Source organism: Nelumbo lutea, chromosome 7 (assembly GCF_056320005.1).
Source record: "Nelumbo lutea isolate HS-2025 chromosome 7, American lotus-T2T, whole genome shotgun sequence".
NCBI lineage: Eukaryota > Viridiplantae > Streptophyta > Magnoliopsida > Proteales > Nelumbonaceae > Nelumbo > Nelumbo lutea.
In genome coordinates this window covers 18,350,977-18,372,119 of record NC_142690.1, presented here as the reverse complement: position 1 = coordinate 18,372,119, position 21,143 = coordinate 18,350,977, and the positions used below count along the sequence as shown (strand labels likewise).

General features: G+C 37.4%; 1 protein-coding gene across 2 annotated transcripts in view; it reads right to left on the bottom strand.

The window, feature by feature from the left end:
* Positions 1–237: 237 nt before the first annotated feature.
* The window catches only part of LNO1 (Nuclear pore complex protein), a 101,025-nt gene continuing 80,119 nt past the window's right edge, over positions 238–21,143 (bottom strand). The window contains exons 14-18 of one of the 2 annotated variants that reach the window (XM_088952731.1): positions 17,986–18,340; positions 2,797–3,028; positions 911–2,713; positions 791–880; positions 238–626 (exon numbers count right to left, since the gene is read on the bottom strand). In XM_088952731.1, coding sequence (XP_088808857.1) covers positions 535–626; positions 791–880; positions 911–2,713; positions 2,797–3,028; positions 17,986–18,340 — 2,572 coding nt within the window. In that variant the 3' untranslated portion in view covers positions 238–534. Of the gene's footprint in view, positions 627–790; positions 2,714–2,796; positions 3,029–17,985; positions 18,341–21,143 lie in introns of both variants that reach the window. The other variant, XM_088952730.1, reaches the window with a different exon arrangement.

Here is a 21,143-nt window from a genome sequence, read left to right as displayed (position 1 = left end):
AATAGCTCATTTATGTCTTATATTTAGTGACATTGATGTTTATTTATGATTTATTAGAGTATTTATAATATTTCCATGTGTTTCCATGCATATCTTAATTTTTCGTCCATATCCAAGGTGTATCCCAATAAGTCTTTTAAATTTGCCTTTTCCATACACATAAAATTTCCGATACTTTGAACCTTGGCATCAGCCTCAATAATCTTTGCGGCTCAAATCCTGTTCACAAGAAAAAAATTTGGCATCTTAAAATCAATTAAGGTATTTGAGATTCATTCAGCAAATGTATTTGAGCAGGATATACTACTGTACACAGTCTATAATCATGAAGCGAGATACATTTTCACATTCTTCTTCGGGGAGATGGGGCTTAGGAGGTTATTGTGAGCATTTCATTTAATTACTATTGGGAACACTAATTAACATGACGATTTGATTGGAGACTTGTACTATTTAGATTTGGAAATATAGACAGAAAATTTGACGGATTAACATTCCAAAGTCTCAAACCTTGGTAGTCTGAATCATATTCAACTACTTTCTCATCTGTGTTATTAATTGAGCCGGTGGTGTTCCAGTTCCTGGCCCGCTGTTGGCAAAAGCAGAAAATCCACCAAATCCACTACCTGTGAAAACCCTCAGATTAAATGGAGAATTTTGCCAGGACACCGAATTTACTACAAATTGGCATCAAAGTTAAATTAGGCTCAGACATGTTGCAAGACGAGCAGAGTTAAACAACATTTTATACCAGATTCCCTAGAAAAAAATAATGAGAATAAAATATTACCTGCTACAGGAGCTGCTGAGAACCCACCGCCAGATGAGGCCGCACCAGCAAACCCACCACCACTAGAAGCAAGACGTGCAAAGCCACCACCTGAAGCAGCAGCTCCAGCAAAGCCACCACCTATAGCTGCATTACTAGCTCCACCCGTAGGAGTGCTTAAAAATGAACCACTAGATCCAAATCCTCCAGGATTTGCAGTTGCAGAGAACCCGCCACCACCAAATGCACTGGGAGAAGCAAAACCTGTTCCTGGTAGACCAGAGCCAAATTGTCTTGACTGTCCAAAGCTACCAAGTACTGACCCCAGGGCCTGCTGCCCAGGTCCAATAGCTGCTGGCTGGCCAAACCCACCGCCAGTAGGTGCTGGAGAAGTGGGTCCAGTGCTGAAAGCACAACTATATGTAGACAGATTTGTTGGTTGAGATGGTTGGGAAGGCTGTGTAGACTGGAAATCAAAGGATGCAGGGCGAAACAGCTCCCCAGTAGGAACTGTGAAAGTGGAGCTTGCAGCATTTGCTGTTGCATTAGCAAATGGAGCACCAAAAGGATTGGCTTTTGGTGCAGCTGATGTGGGGGCTGATCCAATTCCAAATCCACCAAGGCTTCCCAAATTCAATTCTGTTGTGTCAGGAGCTTCTTCTTCCATATCATCCTCCTGTGACACATTGTCCATACTTTCACTTTTTCCATCAGTGGTACTGCTAAAAGATGAGAAAGGTGCTGCAACTGGAACATTTGCAATAGATGGCTGTTCAGATTTAGTGCTCGAAGCAACAATAGAGGCAGAACGGAATATGTTCTTAAAATTGGGCTGCACTCCAGACACCAATCCAGTAGAGACTTCAGTTGCAGGTTTTGGTTGCATAGGTGGTTCTAATTTTAAACTGGATTCACTTGCAGGGTGATCAGTATGCGGAAGGGAAGCTTGTGATGTGCCAAGTATCTCTGATTTTGACATAAGCTCACCAGTAGGAGGCTTACTTTCTGTAGCTGGTTTCTCTGATGCTGAATTAATAGAAGATGGAGCAGATGGAAAAATCGCCATTTTTGAGGCCTGTGAAGAGGAAGGAGATGAAGGAAGAGTAGGTGGAGCAGAAGACTGCAATGCAACCGTTTGGTTAACATCTTTACTGGGTTTAACATTGTTTAGTTCCCCAAATGATATGGTTGGTGATGAGGATGGCACGGTTGCTAGCTCAATGGGAGAAGATTGGGAAGTTGATGAAAGAACAGCTGACGACAGTGATGGAACCAAGGGCTGCACAGAGACTGAAGAAGAAACTGTTGAAGATGATATTGTATTACCTGATTGAATTTTGGTTGCGACAGTATCAGATTTGAAATTTTTCTCATGCAGAGATGTAGCAGGTTCAGCAGCAGACATGGAGGCAAATGTTGAGCTATGGCTTCTTTCAAGTACTCCAACCAACTTTTCTGGATATCCTGTTCCTTGTTTTACACTTCCAGTTGGCTTTGTCAGAGGGCCTCTATTCAACAACATATCACTCACTTGAGCCTTTACAGGTGTGGTTTTCTTTTGTGTTGCATGTGGCTGTTCAGCTAAGCTCGTACTGGTTGATAGTGTTTGATTTGTAAGATTTTCAGACTGCAAATTTGATTTCAAACTGGAGACAGGAACTGGTTGGACAGTGGATGGACCAGACTTCCCAATATGAGTCACTCCAATGATTGATCTCTCTGAGGCCACATCCTGAGTCTCACTTGTGTTGTTTCGAATTGCATTGTATAATGATTGAGATGCCATTGCTGATGAAGATGGTAGAGGATTGCTTTGTTGTGTTACTTGCATGGTAGGAGCTTTTAATCCCAAAGATTCTGAAGGCCCTGAATGGTCATTAGCCCATTTGAACAAAGAAGTTGGTTGATTCTCGAAGGCCTGTTTTGAAGGTCTATCTTGCATGTCTACAGAAAACATATACAAGGCATGTGGTCAGCGATTATACTAACTAGATATTCCTTATAAAAGATTAAGCTAAAGAGACTACCTTTGCTTCCTCCATATCTCTGTGGCTCATTTTTTTTAATGGTTGTCTGCAAGGAAGGTGAAGAAGCTCTATGGTCTTTCGAGAGAGTAGTGGAAGGTCCTTCCCACACACGAGCACTAAATATTTCTTTAGTTTTCACCAGGGGTGGTTTAATTCCAGTCACCCTTGGACGTTCATCTTGCAATACCATCCTTTTTATAGTTGTTTTTGGAGGTTCAAAGCTAGCCCAACTCTACATTCAAGTTAAATTGAGAACAATTAAGAAAATTTAATATAGTTGGCTGCAACTAATATAAGAAAACTTAACATTACAAAAAATCACTCTGTGCACTTGTAAAAAAAATAAAAATATTTAAGAAACAGAACACTTCTCTTTTTATGGTGCATGACCATATATCATACAAAAGAGGATAATCCAAAATGACAAATGAGATTAAATAAGCTGTTGCTTATCGAATTACAGTTCAGTGGTTGAATTGAAGAGGTGCTTTCAAAGCGTTATCTTGATCAGTTTATATATAGAGCAGAAACTGTGCAAAATGGGGATGTAACTTTGACATGATCAATGGCATGACTGAAAAGAGAAGAATTATAATCAAGACTTCAAGAGTACTCGTGGGAATTAGGGGTATATAAAAAGAGCAAAATTACCTTACTGCCTTTCCAAGAAATGTAATTTATGGTAAGGTGCAACATATGAACTAGAAAAAATTGCACAAGAAAAAAAAATTCACCTCAAAAAATTGTGCAACCACTTCTCAGATCTACTAAAATATCATATGGATCAAACACATCAAAACAAACTTGGAAATATAACCTCAACATATCATATAAGTCACAAAAGCCAGATCTAATTTAGTTCAATTTTTCTTGGAAAAGTAGACAGAAAAATCAGTTTCATCTGCTATAATTTTTTTTTTTTGCATAAAAAACACCTAAAATTACACCTCATCAAACAACATAAATTTCAATGGGAAGAATTCCTACCATACATATAACATACTTATATCATCTAACAACATACCGACAGCAGAGGCTGTGCGCGGGGATGTCAACAGATGATGATGATTCCAATCCTTCTAAACCAGTGTTCTACCATGCTGTGGTCGATGATGTGTGATGAATTAGAAAAAGGAGTGCGAGATGAATTGAAACGAGAGAGAGAGAGAGAGAGAGAGAGAGAGAGAGGTCTGGTGAAAAACTATTATTGGACCAGAGCCCTTTCTGTTTCATTATATACTTGATTAGAAATCAAGGATCAAAATATCGATACAATGCACCCCATATCAGGCATATCATATCAGTACCAAGGTCACAGACACACCAAAATACACAAGGTTTGCAGGTTTCCAAAGTTTGGGATGGTAGAAAGGCATCCCTCTCACGGTGATAAAATAAAAATAAAACAAGAGTATCGGTCTATCAATATGCACCAAAACCCAATTTTTGGAATCAGTGCATATCGATATTTTGCTCCCTGTTAGGAATACATAAAAGACAACACTGCCCCCATTAGCAAACAAATGAGAAAGCAAGAATAACCATGTTCCATTCTTTGGTTCTCTACACCTCAGGACCTCATTTTGGTAGGATAATAATATACGGTAGTATAACTATGCATAATCATGTTGCAGTCCAACATGGAAGAGGTGTTCAAGTCCTAATGTTCCAGGCAGCAGCAATTAGAAGACTTGGATTTTAGGGGAATTATCTAAAACCTCTCCCAACTTTATTGACAATGTCTAAAGCTTCCCCTGACTTTTAAAATACCTCCAAGAAACCCTGTCAGGTCATAAGAAGGAAAAATCTATGATGCCAGAAATACATGATATGGAAGGGCTTTGACCAATTAAAGCCCTCTGTGAATTTGATAACAAAGCTACCTTATTGATTACCATTTTTATGATACTGATTGATTAGTTACAGATTTTTCCCATACCATAGTCAAACCCTTTTATGAATTATATACTTCCAATCAGTCACATTTTCTTCTCATCAAAAGGTGACTTTTAAATGAAAAAAAGAACCTAACCTACTTGATGATTTTTTATCAGTCTAACCTACTTGATGTTAACTTGTCTGTTTTCTAATGTGACAAAATACTGTTGGCACATGCTAAACCCCCCTACCCCCTAGAAAAGAAAAGAGAGAAAAAGAATAAAAAAAAAAAGATGTTCCATAAGTAATACTATTTGATTTATTTTTGTTTATCAATTTATTTGAATTCACAATCATGTTAAATAAGAAGGAAGCAATGAAGAACATTGATTTGGCTGTACATGGGCATGGCAAAATCCAAAATTAAGATCATTGTCTAATTGTTGCAAAGGTTTAAACATTGATTATGATCACCCATTTAATGCACCAACACTAAACATGTTATATGCCATCATACTTATATAATTGCTCACTTCAATGAGTCCCTTACCTATAGAGCAAACATTATTTAGGAGCGTTTTGGACATTTTTTTGATCAGCAACAAAAAAAAGTTTCAATGATATGAACAAAATTATACACTATTAAAACAAGATCAAGAGCATAGCAATACCATCTCCCCACAATGGTGTTTACAAGTTTCCCAATAAAAATGGTTTCTATTTACCCTCTGTTTAGCTAAGCCATCAGCCCAAGAGTTGGCCGACCTTGGAATCCAGCAGGCAATCACTTGCATGTTCCTTGTCAACCATTTGTATTTCTTGGACTCATTTCCAAAAATCCTAACACCTTTTCCCCATTCTTTAACCAGGTGATAAAAACCTTGGAGTTGCTTTCTGTCATTAAATTCTCCACCCTTGGATCACTTGCTAGTTGCACTCCCTGTAAAACTGCCAACAACTCAGCCCTAGTAGAATCTCCTTCCCAATTAGACCCAAAAATATTGCCCTCACAATCCTTCCCCATCCCTTATGACTCATCCACTCATAAAGGACCCAGTTTCCTTAAACTGTATCCATCAAAATTCATCTTAAAGAATCCATCCATTGGAGGAGGTTCCCACCAACTACTTTTCTTATTCTTTTTAAGAGAGGAATTTGCCACCTCCATCCATTTCCTTACTCATCAAATGAGAATTCCTCGAAATCCAAACTGATTTAATCCAAGATACTGATATACTTTTAGCACATTTAAAAGCTGTCTCGCATGTTCTTTTCTGATGCTTGAATGTTCTTGCATTTCTTTCTTTCCAAACAGTCCATACTATGGAAGTTCTAGAACATTTTCCACATTGTTCTTTCCCTTTTCTTTCTGTCTCATTGTTGTAGAGTAAAAAAATTCCACCACACTAGCCAGCTGAGCCCAACTGCATCCAAAACAAGAAAGAATCCTTTCCCAAATACTAACAACAAATGGACAGGAGATTATTATGTGGTAGTTTTCTTTTTTTTGATAAATAAAATTCATTAAAAGCATAGGATAAGTCTGTTACAAGCATCCTAGTTGGAAGCACGAGGTGCAGCCTCACTCTTTAACAAATGGATAGAGCATCAGCAAGTTCATTAGCCTCCCTTCCCACCCATTATAGTTAAATTCATCTGTCGTGTTACCCACTTGAATTTCTTCATTTCATTTCTATAACACCAAATCACTGAATCTGGGTCTTTGAGCTAACCCACCACCACCATGGAGTCCCCTTCTACCACCAAACTCTCTATTTCCCAAAGAGTCTCCATTTCCCATTGGTCCTGAAAAGATGGCTCTTAAATTTCATTTCTTGTCTCTTATAGCCCCTCCTATTCCAGATGGACCAGGGTTGCCTTGACTGCTCCCATCAAAGTTTAGTTTCAAAAATCTTCAATGGGAGGTATTAAAACCATCCTTGCCATAGTTGTCAAGGCAGCGCCTAGGCGGCAAGGCACCCTTGGAGGCTCGCCTCGCCTAATCACCAAGAAGTTTTCTATAGCATGTTATACCTTTAGATTCTTACACTAAAATATTCATTTTGTGTGTTTATATACTAATTTCTGTTATTATTATTTTCTTATTTGTTAGGGTTTAATCAACACAAACATTGCCAAATGCTGTATTGAACCCTCAAAGACTTCAAAACCTGAACACATTTTCTTTACTAAATTCTGTGTGTGCATATACTGAACACATTTTCTTCTTCTTTTCTTCTTTTCCTATAACAGAAATAGGGGTTCAGCCCCAATATATATATATATATATATATATATATATATATATATATTTAATTTTATTTTATTTCTTTTTCTTCTCATGAATATGTTGGAATATGTTGATTTTCTATAATTTAACATGAAGTTTATACTTTTCTTATGAAAATTATGGATATTTATTACAAAAATATGATTATGGATATTTATTGCCTAGGTGATGCCTAGGCGTCCCCGTCACCTAGCCTCGCCTTGGCACCTTGAAAACTATGATCTTTGTCTCAACTTTTGCACTGAGCTAGAAGCTACCAAACTCCAATTTCTCCAAATATCATCACAAGAGATACTTTTGAAAAGGTCCATAGTTTGTAGCAAATGTATAACCCTGGTTATTACACACTCCATAATTTGTTGTTTACTCCTTTCCTTTTCTTGGAAGATTCTGGCATTTCTTTCTTCCCACAATGTCTAGACCACAACTGCTCTGGTGCACCTCCACATTGTTCTTCCCCTTCTCTTCGGCAAAACAAAGGTAGATGGATCAAATAGCATTTTAATCTCCATTGGCATATCCCACCTGCATCTAAACAAAGAGAAAAACCAATCCCAAATTTCTTTAGCAAACGAGCAGGAGAATAGTAAGTGGTAACAAGATTCACCATTGTGTTTACATAGAGTGCACCAATACGAGGAAATACACAAAGAAGGTCTTTTCTTTTGCAAGGAATCCAAAGTGTTAATTTTCCCAAGAGCCATTCACCAACAAAAAGCCTTAATTTTAGGGGGACTCGGTTTAAACCAAACTTCTTTACAAGGAAAGGACATAGAGGAAGGAGACTGGAAAAGAGCTTTAAAAAAATATGCACAAGGAAAGAAACCTTTAGGACTTGGGCACCAAATTCTTCTATTTGGTTTAGAAAGCTCTAAGTAGACATTATCAAGAAGGAGAAACTCTGACAAGCAAATAGCTTCCTCATCCCTCAACCCCCATTGAAGCCCAAAATCCCAATTAAGACTCGAAGGCAAAGAAGGACGGACAAGAAAATTGGAGATACCTCACTTTTATACATAGAGATAGAATACAAAGAGGGGAACAACTCCTTTAAAGGCTCGTTACCAAACAAAATGTCTTCCCAAAACGAGTTAAATTCCTTGAGCAGCCATCATACCTGATATACCTGAGGAATTGAGGGAGTAAACTATGAATAACCTTCCAAGGTGCTGCCAAGGTAGCCCTTCATGATACACCAACATCCCAGCCATTCTCCAATCTCCAATGTATGATAGCCACTATCTCAACCCACAAATTTCCCCTCTCTAAGGGTCATCTCCATAACCATTTCCCTAAGAGAGTTGTATTCTTTCTTACATTCCCAAGACCTAAACCATCCTCTTTCTTGCTTCTAGACACCACCTCCCAACTTATTAAGTGGTCTTTCCAAGTTTCTCTTGTCTACCAAAGGAAATCTCTTATAATTTTTTTTTTCGGTTTTCTTTTCTTCCCTTGGTGGGATCCTAAAAACAGAGAGGAAGTAAATGGATAGGTTAGCCAATGTTGATCTTATAAAAGTAACCTACCTCCCAAAGAAATATAATTTTTCTTCCAAGCAGCCAATCTCTTTTTACATCTTTCTACAATTGGGTTCCAAAAGCTGGCTTCCTTCAGGTTTATGGCATTCTAGACAATTCGCCACCAAGTCTAGGTCATTCTCCTCCAATATTAACCCATGCTATCCAACTCTTGTCTAAGTTGATTTTCAGATTTGATACTTTGTCAAACTTCTTAATCACATCTTTCAATCTCCTCACTCACCTAATGCTTCCCTCTTCAAAGAATATTATGATATCGTTTGCAAATTGGAGATGAATAATTGGAACATTATCTCTACCCACTCTCCAACCCCTAAACTCATTTTCCCTATTACCTTAGAGAGGAACACCATGCCTTAACCCTCTGCAAGTTGGGAAAAAGTCTTTCACCACTCCATTAATAAGGATAGAGAAATGACAAGACTGTACACAACCAAACATCCATTTGCACCATCTCTCTCCAAACCCCCGCTGTTGCAATTACTTCTATCAGAAATTTCCAGCCCACCATGTCGTAGGCAGTGTTTTAAAAGGCACACCTAGGCGTAGAGGCAAGGCACTTTCTAGGCTGGGTGCCTCACCCAAGCTAAGGCACACAACCATTGGATAGGCACTTGCCTTTGCACCTAGGCATGCGCCTCAGGCCAGGCGACAGGCGGCCCAAGTGAGAACCTAGATGATGTCTAAAAACTCTAAACTAAACCAAATTTGAAAATACATTAAAATATATTAAAAACATAAAATAGGAAACTTGGAAGAAAAGGAAGCTGAATTGACAGGGGTCTTTGCCAAAACAACCAAAAGAAAAAAAAGAAAGTCGGAAAGTGGAGGGAAGAGTTCCTTCGTCCAAAGTCCAGACTACCAAAGGAAGTCGAAACTCATCCAAATCTAGTTCAAGCTCAAGTCTGTCCAAGACTCCAAGCCTGAAATGAACAGAGCTGTAGATAACAGGTATGTATATATCTTCTTCTTACAAAAATAGAAGCTCCGCCCCATTTATTTTTTCGTCTTTTCTCAATAAAATAGGGGTTCCGCCCCATTTACTTTCAGTTTTTCTTAGTAAAACAGGGGCTCCACCCCTTTCTCCTTTTGTTTTTAATGTCAAATCAGGGGCAGAGCTCTATTCTTCTTCTTTCTATAGAGACTTGCAGGCTTGCAGTCTTGTTTCTTGCACAAAAACAGGGGATATGCCCCATTTATTTTTTCAGTTTTTCTCATTAAAATAGGGGCTCCACCCCATTGTTTTTCAGTTTTTCTCATTAAAACTTTCCATTATTCTTTCTAATTTCTACAAAAACTTGCAGAGTTGTAGTCTTGCTTCTTAGTTCTTACACAAAAATAGTGGCTCTGCCTCATTTTTTTTTTCAAATTTTTCTCATTAAAATAGTTCAGTTTTTCTCATTATCAAGTAGGATAGTTTATTTATTTTTGTTATTATCAAGTAGAATAGTTTATTCATTTCCTAAGTCTGATAGGTTCACAAATATGAGTATCAATAGTTGCAAATTGCAATTTGTTATTTATTAATAGGAAATTTTACCAGCCAAGTAGAGCAAAGAGATGGGAGACAAGTCAACAATACTCAAGAAAGCAATAGGAAAGAGTGAAAGACCAAGGCTGGAAATGTTATTACTTGCAAGATCCAAAGAAAACAAATTCTGTCACTTACAAATTTTGTGGCAAAGTGACAAATGGAGGGATCTATAGTGCAAAAGAGCATTTAATTGGTGGAAGAAGAAATGTGAAAGTCTGTCCTAAATGCCTCAAAGAGGTGAAAGAAGAGATGTTAGCGTACATGCAGAAAAAAAAAAAATCAGAAAAAAAGAGGACATGGTTGGAGGTCAAGAGGGCAGAATCCCTGATTTTGATATTTTGAAAATATAATTGAAGATAAAGATGAGATGGGGGACAAGCTGGAAGTGCTTGGTGGTGATCACATTCCTAGTGTTGGTGGGAATGTAAATTTTGCTTCAGGTTCAAGAAGGCAAAAGGGCCCCCCATAAGAAGGCAAAAGGGGCCTTTGGACAAATTATTTCCTATTCCAAACCCAAAAGAAATTGTGAATTTGAGAAGAGAACAAAAAAAGATGAAACAAACCACTATTATTGGTGTGTATAATAAAGAAGGGAGAGAGCAAGTATATGCATTGCTAGATGGTTTTATGAAATGGGTATTCCCTTGAATACTATACGCTTGAAAAGTTTTGAAGCAATGGTAGAGGCAATAGGGCAATTTGGTCCAGGATTAAAAATCCCAAGTTACTATGAGTTGCGAGTTACTTTCTTGAAGGAGGTTGATTATACAAAAACATTGCTTCAACACCATAAGGAGTCTTGGGAAAAATGGGACTGCTCGCTTATGTCCGATGGGTGGACAGATAGAAAGGAATAGGACCCTCATAAATTTTTTGGTCCATAGCCGTGCTAGGACAATGTTTATAGAGAGCAATGATGCTTCAAGTGATGTAAAAACAACTAAAAGGTTATGTATGTTGCTTGACAAGATGGAGAGAATTGGTGAGAAAAATATTCTTAAAGTTATTACTGACAATGCATCAAATTATGGCCAAGCTGGTGAGCTTTATACTTTGTTATTATTTCTATTTAACTTTCCTCTTGTCTTCTGACATGTTAGAGTCACATTTCTTAAGTTCTTATTTCTTGAATTCTTTTCCTGTATTATTTCTTGAATTGTCACATTTCTCAAGTTTTTGAATTGTTTTCCTGTATTATTACTGACAATGCATCAAATTATGGCCTATCTGTGTGCTACACATTGTTTGGACTTGATATTGGAAGACATTGGGGAGTTGCCTATTGCGAAGGGAACAATTGAGAGGGCAATTGCACTTACGGGGTATATCTATAACCATCCAGGTTTATTGAACCTAATGAGGAAATTTACAAATCAGAGAAATATGATTAGGCCAACAAAAACCCATTTTGCTACTTCCTTTGTCAAAGGAATGGAATGGTAGCAAATGAATAAAAGAAGCAAAAGGGAAAAGAGTAGGGGCGACAGTCATGATGCCCACATTTTGGAATAGTGTCATCTTTACTCTTGAAGTATATGGCTCTCTTGTTTGTGTATTAAGGTTGGTGGGTCGTGAAAATAAGCCATCCATGGGTTATATTTATAAGGCTATGGACCAGGCAGAGGAGGCCATTAACAAGACATTTTTGAAATTATTGATAAGAGGTGGGAATGCCAACTCCACCAACCATTGCATGCAGTTGGTTACTTTTTGAACCCCCAATTTTATTATGATGATCAAGAGATAATTAAAACAGATGAAGAAGTTATGACGGGGCTTTTTAAAATAATTGAGATGCTTGAAAAGGACAGAAACTAGAGAAGTGTAATCATTGATGAAACATCCAAGTACAAGAATGCTGAAGGCATTTTTAGTTTTTATATGACTATTTCCCAGAGGAAGATTAAAGCACCAAGTAAATAATAAGATTGATTTAATATAATATTTTATACTCTTAATATTTTTAGTTAATCACTAATTCAATTAATATTTATACTTTTTAACTGATTAGTGGACCATATTTGGTGCTTCTACCCCTAATCGACAAAAGATTGTAATGAAAGTTCTAAGTTTGACATGCAGTGCATCGGGATGTGAGCGAAATTGGAGTGTATTTGAGCATGTATGCCAAACTATTACGCTAGAATACTTCCATTTTTTTGAATAAAATATCTTAAATTTACACTTATTTAATTTTTTTAAATTAATAGATTCGTACTAAAAAAAGAAACCAGTTGGACCAAAAGTGATTGAATGACTTGGTATTTGTTAAGTTCAACCAAATGCTGAAAGAAAGTTTTGACTCACGTAGCACCAATGATTTCATTAAAAGATACAAATGAGTGTAATTAATGGTTAATGGGTAAGGTAGGATGTGATGAGGATGGTGCTCATGCTTCTAGAGTTGAAAATCCACTAAGGTACACAAGGTCTAGAGCTTCAGCTTCACAAGCAAGAGCAGCAAATGAAGATGAAGTTGACATTGAAGACCAAGACAGCTTCAATTGGAAGATGAAAAAGAGGAAGAAGTTGACATTGAAGTTAAAGTTGAAAAAGAAATTAAAGAGGATTTTGATGACTACAAGTTAGATGACAATGAAGATGAAGTTGAGCATCCAAGTGAAGATGAAGAGGATGCTAATCGAGTCTTGAAGAATGGGCTAATGGATGAAACTCAAGACTTTTTTTTTTTTTATATAGAAAATTGTCTATGACTTTTGTTTTGTAGAAAATTGGCTGACTCATTTTTTGGGTGGAAAACCGTCTCTGACTCTTCCTTTTTGTAAGAAAATTGTATATAATCTATGTCGTTTTTTGAAAGAAATTTGTCTATATGTCTCTTTTTTTTTAAAGAAAATTGCCTATGACATGACTTTAACTCTATGTGATTGTTCATTGTATTGCGCATTAATGGCTTATAGCTTGCTTTAAGTCTTGAACTTAATGTTGATTGATGAGTAATTGAGAACTTGATTATTTCAGATTTTTGTTGTTATTTGACATTAATAGGTTGTTTGTTAATCATTTAATTTAATTTGAAGTTTAGGAAAATATTTTTTAATTATACCCTTCTAATTTTTTCATTTTTTTTATTTTTTAAAAAACTGTGCACCTTGCCTCATTTTTAATTATACCCTTGCACCTTTTGCTTTTAAAACACTGGTCATAGGCCTTTTCCAAGTCCAATTTACACACAAATCCTTCCTATTTGGACCTTTTCATTCCCTCTACACATTCATTAGCTATTAAGATTTGATCAATTATTGGTCTTCCTTACACAAATGCTCCTTGAAACTAGTTGATGAGGGAGGGAGTATTACTTTGACCCTCAACAATAGGACTTTTGCAGTTATCTTGTAGACACTAATAACCAAACTAATGGGTCGGAAGTCCTTTGGATAGGTCCGCATCAACTCCAGAGCTAACAATATGTGTACTTGAGAGTTCCTTAAGGAATTCAAATAAATCAACTTTCAACACTTCCCAACAACACTGATAGAAAGCCATTATGAATCCACCTGGACCAAGTAAGGGCCACTCAAAATATCTTTCTAGTCAACTTGATGCCTCCACATCAAGTAAGGGCCACTCGGATGCTTCTAAACTCAATCTTTCTTCCAAAGGTCTTCTGTAAAAGGATTTAAAGTGATCCACAAAAATTCTAGCTATTACATCCTGATTTAAGATCTGCTCCCCATTGATCTCCAACCTAGCCACAAAGTTCTTATGCCTTCTTCCATTGGCCACCACATGAAATAATTTTGCATTCCCACCCCCTTCCTTTATCCATTTGTGTCTTGACTTTTGTCTCCAAGATATTTTCTCTCTCTTGAGGACTTCCTCCAATTCTTTCTTTAATTTCCATCTCAATTCCCTCTCTTTTGCTTGAAGGTTTCTTCCACTTTCTACATTATCTAACTCTTCAATATGAGAAATAAGAGTCAACTTCCTTTATCCTAACCTTCCAAAATGATCCTTCTTCCACTCTTTTATTTTAGTTCTCAATCTTTGCAATTTCTTATGGAATTTGATTCCCAATCACCTTATCCCCTTTAGATCTTCCTTCCACCATTTCCACTCTTCGAATAAAATTTGGATGTGTCAACCACATGTTTTCAAATCTAAAAAGTGTAGGATGTAAGAAGCAATCTATTCCTAATCTAATGGGGTGGTGGTTTGAAATGACTAGCAATTCTTTGGAAACCAAGCCTTCCCAATAATTCTCCCATCCTATAGTAAACAAAAGTCTATCTAGTTTTGAGCACAACGGGTTTTCCTGAAAATTGGACTAGGTAAAATTTGTTTGCAATAGGGGGATCTCATTCAATTCACAAAAGCCTATGAATTCATTAAACTTCCTCATACTAGTGGTTATAAATTGATGGAGATTAGAAGTTTCATTGGAAAATCTTATCACATTGAAATCCCCTCCCAAACACCAAGCACCTTCCCACAGGCCCCATACTACATATAGTGCCTCCCATATATCACCGTTGTCTCTATAAATATTTGTCCATAGACATTAGTTAGCACCCAAGTGAATCCATCCTCCACATTCTTGAACTTAATAGATATGGTATATTTGCCAATCAGTTCCTCCAATGATTCCAACACCTCATCTGTCCATAATATCACTATTCCCCCAAATGTCGTCAAGGGATGGAGCCTCCACCCATCTAATCCCCCTCGATTTCCACAATCTTTTGATCAATCTTCTATCCAACTCTACTAGTTTGGTCTCCTCCAACATAACCATATTAGGATCCTCTCTTTTTATTAAATCTTTTATCACACTCCTTTTCTTGCACTCCCTAGACCTCTTACATTCCAATTGATTATTTTCATTTTTTTTACCTTTTAATCCTCTTTTACTCTTCCCTCCCTACTTGGGTTTTTTTCTCTCTATCTCCTCTCTCACTAAATTCAATGTCACCCTCTACATTAGATATTAACCTTTCTACCTTTGTCCTTTTCTTCTTCCTTCTTCCTCTTTTCCTTTCTTTTCTCTTTCTAACATACATCTTCACCCATTGGTTCACTTGTCTTTGTGTGTTTTCCTTTATGGTTGAGTTGACCTTATTTTGGAACCACTCCTGACTTATTTCTTCCTTTTTTAAGGTCATCAAAAAATTCATTGATCAAGCCCCAAATCCTTTCTACTTGCACTTCCACCCCCCTCCTATCTTCCTTCTATCAACCCTCCCTTCCATCCTCACTGTCCCACCTCCACTTTCCTACCTCAAAATATCAGATTGGGTAGCTGTTGTACCTGCTTCAGGCAAAGCACACACATCAGTAGCCAAAACTGAATGGACACACTTAGAGATGCTACAGGAGGATCGATAACAGTGGTGGATGGGAATCCAGGTTTGGAGCTCAAAACAGCAGAATTAACCCCCAAGAACAACACACCCAATTTGGAGAAAAACACTAGAAAAGTCTTCTCCTTTGTAAGATATCCATTGTGCCAATACATCTAAGAGTCACTTCCCAACAGAAAACATGTACCTCTGGAGGAACATGCTTGCACCAGACCTCAAATGAGAAAAAGAATCAAGACAAACCTTTTCCAAGAGAGTCAACAAATCAATACATTTGAAAATTCAAAGTCTCGAATTCCCCTCATAAAACCCAATTCCAACTAAGTACATTTGATATAGACTCATTCTGAAAAGAGAGAAATTAAACAAAGAACGAAATTGATCTTTGAAAGAAGACTACCCCCAAGATGTTCCTAGATCAGTCTTGCTTGGATAGCAAAATTTGGTCAGCCTCTCCTGGGTTTTTTTACTAGCACTTCTTTCTACACTGCTCTTCTTCAATCCTCTAACATGGCAAGATTCTTTCTAATGAAAGAGGTTTGGTGTAACCTTGTACCCCCAAAAATAAGGGCCTTTTACTAGGAGGTGGTGCTCCAGAAAATCAACACCTTGGATATGCTTCAAAAAAGAAGGCCAAACTGCACCTTCCACCCGAATCACCCCACATGTGTAGCCTTTGCTTGGCCTATGCTGAGACAATTACACACTTACTTATATCCTGTCCTTTTCATGTCCTTTGTTTGGAATTGGTTTTCTTCTCTTTTTGGTTGCAGGTGGACCCCTCCTTCAGATGTAGTAAGACTCTTTGATCCAAACTTCTTTAGACCAATGTTTTAAAACATGGAGGCGTGACGCGAGGCATTCCACTACCTAGAGGCGTGAGGCGTAGTTCAGAATGCAAGAGGCGTAAGCCTCCCGAACACAAGCCTCCTTAAGAGGAGGGGGGTTAGGAGGAGGATGAAGAGGAAGGGGGGATCTCATTTTTTCTTTATTTTTAATAAAAATCTTTTATATTAAGAAGAACGAAGATGCATAGCAGTAGTTGAAAGGGGGGGTCTTGTCGACCAGCACTACTATGTATCTCATTAACACCATTCTGTCTTCAATTCTTGGTAATCAATCACCATGTTATTGTTTCTTTCATCACTCACCAAATTATTCTATACTTCATGTCTTTGGTTATGTTTTGAGCATCTCCCTCCCCATGAACACACTAAGATTGCTGCACAATCGACTATGTATGCCTTCATGGGTTACAGTTTAGAACACAAGGGGCAAGGGCTTTCTCTGTTATGTTTGTTTTTCTTTTTTTAAATTCTGCCCTTCATTGAACAGATTGTTAAATCACCCACACCATCCTTCTCTATTTTGTAAAACTTGCCTCTACAAGTTCTGAGTCTCCAATACTACCTCTTCAAGTATAATTCAGGAAGTATCCAGCTACACCACCGACTATTCCTCCTCCATCATCAACTCCAATGCCTGCTCCTCTCCTTAGACCTTATTCCATCCACATGTTCTCCTTATGTAAGTGACCCTTCACCTCCTACTTCATCTCCTTTATTTTGTTCCTCTAGAGTTTCTCATCCTCTTGACTGCTATGGATTTCCTACAATCCATACCTCCCTTTCTGCTATTTGTCTTCCACAGATATCCTAAAGTCTTACCAGTAAGCTATAGCAGTTGAGCATTGGAAAGATGCCATGAACTCTAAAATCCAAGCTCTACTGGAAAACGATACCTGAGAACTTGTCCCCCCTCCACCAAATGCCTCCATTGTTGGAAGTCATTGGGTGTACTCTGTTAAGCTGAATTTAGATAGCAATTTGGATAGATATAAAGACCACTTTGTTGTTCAGGTGTACAAGCAAGAACATGGTATTGCCTATGCAGAGACGTTTGCACCAGTTGCCAAGATGAAAAAGAAGAATGAAAAGGAAATTAAAAAAATATATATAGGGGCTGAACCCTCAGTAGAAGAAGGAAACTGCTTGGTGATTAGGCAAGGTGAGCCTCAAAGGGCACCTTGACAACTCTCTACTCCTCAAAGACCACTCCTCACAGCCACATCCCACTGTGTATTGGGAACATCTCCCCATGAATAATAAATACAAATATAGGAGATGTTCCCGATGTGAGGCCAAGACATGTTGTGAGGCCGGTGTGAGGAGAAGATCCAGAGTAAAAAATACAAATTTCTAGAAAATTATATTTTTGACATTTTGGCTCCTACATTACTAGGCATCTAAAGTACTATTTCACAATACCAAAAAAACATGTTGCAATCACAACAAAACAAAACATGTAAGTAAAGAATTTTCTCATTGCCAAATGTGCCACCTCATTGTGGTGCTGACTTAACACCCCCCACTGTAGAAAAAACAATTTGACAATTTTACATTTGGCCTTATTCACAAAAATCTGCATTGGCATTTTTTTTTCTGTTGTTTCTACATAAATGGGCATAACCAAATTGCTGACATGATAATCGTTGATGCAGAATATCTAGATAACCACTATGGTACCAAATAACCTCCTTGTTTCAGGGATATGACAGAAGATAACAACAAGAAAAAAAGGGGCATATATCCAATAGATAACAAAAACAGATATCAAAAGAAATATTACCCGATCCAATGAATCTCTTCTCCTCCTTGCAGTTTCTGGTTCCTGATTCTTCATAGCGCTTGCCGGGTTTCTTCTGGACTGATCCTTAGTAGCAGTACTCTGTGAAGAAAATGCAAGTCGCTTGACTGGATTTGGTGTATGGCCACTACCCTTTACATCTGGAGAGTTGAAACAATCACCATTATAAGATAACCCAATTGATTCAAACAGCTCTTTGGCCACATTCTTTCTTTTCACAGAAGGTGACTGTATATTCAACAAAGCCATCTGTTTTGAGAGGCACTCAGAAAGTTGGTCAGCTGCTGCTAATTGGGAGTTCATTGTGTTATATAAACTATGCAAGGACTGAGTGTGTCTGCACATATAAATATGACAAGTAGTCAAATAAATGTAAGATGCTGTAGGTCATAAAATTAAATCAGAACAGTCTAACCAAATTGAGGTTGCAGATGAATTAGATATGAAGTTATATTGAGGTTGCAGAACAGTCTTGTAAATCATCAAGTGTTAAAAACTTATGTTGAGGTTACAGATGAAGTAGATATAAAGTTTTAAATCTGAAGTACCGTTAGTAGTGATAATTTTATCCAAGCAGTACTTTTTCAATCAAAAGGGGCCATTGCTTGGAACAAGTGTGCAAATGCAGGTTCAATTCTGAGAGTAACCGCTTTGTGCTAAAAACTGACAAGTTAGGTCTACAGTCCACCCCTTTCCCAAGACCCCAGATAGCTGACACCAATATTAGGTAATGGCCTTTTGCACTTTTTCAAGCAATATAAAGTTTTTTTCAGAGAACATAGAAATGCTTCATATAAATAACGGAACAAGCTTCTGTTAAAATGGTTCATGGCTTAATAGGTTTTAGATGGGAGAAATGCTTCATTGCTTTGTTACTTCAAGAATCTCCATCCAAGAACCAACCCCTAGGATGATGCAAAGTTGGTTTCTGGACAATACTTTCTTGCAACCCTACAAAATATAAGACAGAAATTCTAACAATCAAGGGTAAAACAAAATTACCCAATGAGTGATTGCTTTTTCTCCTAACCCAAATGACATAAAAACAACCCTCTAACATATGGAAAAGTAGAGGTTACCTCCAAGGTCTCATACCTTACTATGAGAACTAAGAACTGCTAAGCTAGCCTATTATGTATCGTGTGTTCTCACATGGTCTACAATCATACCAAGACAAGTTAGAAATATTAACAACCTGCCAAGTGATTGGTTCAAGTACGCCAATATGTAATTTTACAAAGATAACTCTTGTATTTTACAAGCATTTTATTAAAGAATAGCCCATGTAAATGGCAGAATCAACACCTTCAACGATAAATTAGAATGCTAGCACAGGAATTAAGAGCTCAATTTCAAAAGACAAGAAGGTTGGCACATTCTTTAGCCAAACAAGGGGTGAACAGGTTTGAAATGATTGGGGATGCTTACAGAAAACCTGGTTTATAGCATTTGCATTATTGCATATAATAATTACTCAAGGGCGTACATGGGTTAGGTAGCTGAAGCTGCCTAGGAACAACAATGGTGCTTTGGCATCTTTTCCTTGTAAATATTACAGCTACCGATCACTTACTAAGGTGGTGCTTGGATATGCTAGTATTGTACTTTGGGTCAAGAAACTGCTTTGGAGTTTGGTAATGCATGGTTTCCAAAGCAAAAATACTTTGGTTATAAAAAGAATGAAGCAAGATAGGATGCTTTGTGCTTTGACTACACAGCTCAGGGCATTCTTGCTTTTTTGCAAAACCACGGGAGGCACTGATGCCTTCCCATGTGCCATATATATACAGACACTACAAAGACATGGCACTTTTATGCCACATATTTAGAGTTGCCACATGGCAAAAAAATGTGCCATGTGGTGTTAATTTGTTCAATATATCATAACCATGTTCATTTTTAACATTTTGTGAACCATGTGGAATAGTTAATGGCATCTAGCTGCTTAAAAAGGGTAGGCTCTTTGAAGACATGTGCATTTGCCACATGGCAAGACGAGCAGGGAACAGATTATACTCTGACACATAAAATTTTTTGTCAGATGTGGCAAAGCAATACATTGCAACCAAAAGCCTATTTATGCTTCTACTTTGAAAAGCTTGTTCTGAAGGCAATATTTACCAAACTACAAAAGCACACAGCAAAGGCATGAAGCATGCTTCCATAGTTGTCAAGGCGACACCTAGGCGACTTTTAGAGGTCGCCTTGCCTAACACCAACATGTTTGCATATTATCCATACATATTTGTTTCATTTTTTTCAACTCCCATGTATATTTATATCATTTTATTGGTTGGTTTTATTTTATTAACATACACCCTGTTGTATGTTACACTTTTTATTAAGATAATTATTCTTTTATTAGAACTGTGTATGTTACAAGTTTTTTGGGTTTGGAGTTCTGAACCGAGAGTGAGAAGAGAAGACAAGGAAGACCGACAACTGAGAAGAGTTTCCATTCTTTCAGTCCAAGCCGTCCAGGACCTCTAGGTAAGGAATATTGTTGGAAAAAAACAGAGGCTCTGCCCCCTTCTTTGTGTGCCGCAATGTTCTAAATTTTTTTCTGTATTTTTGCACTATTTATTTATTTTGGTACGAAACAGGGGCTCCATCCCCCTTTTTTTCACTGCATTCAACCTTTTTATTGGCCTGAAACAGGGTCTCTGCCCCTTAAACACAGTCCTCTTATACATGCATTTTTATTTTCTTATTTTTTTAAGAATTTTTTTGGGAATGAAACATAGCCCCCTTATTTTTCTCTTTTTGTCACTGCATTTCTTGTTATTAAACATTGAAATTAATAAATTATGTAAATGATGTATTTATGATGGCATGTGTATGTTTTTATATGAAATTTATAGTTAGTCACTCATTTGAATGGGTTTATTGCTAATAGGTAGTATATAGGTATATTGCTTAGAGAAGAAAAACAGCCTTTTGAAATGAAAGGATTGTTTAAAAAGTTGCAGAGAATCAATAGAAAGTAGTAGAAATCAGGTTTCAAGAAGAGAGAAGAGGAAGGAGGCGGCGGCAACTAGGGTTCAGAGAGAGAGATTTTCGAACATAATCTCCTCTCTTACACCCCTAATCCCATTTCATTAAGTTAAACTTTAGTAATTTACAGAAAAGCCCCTGATTGG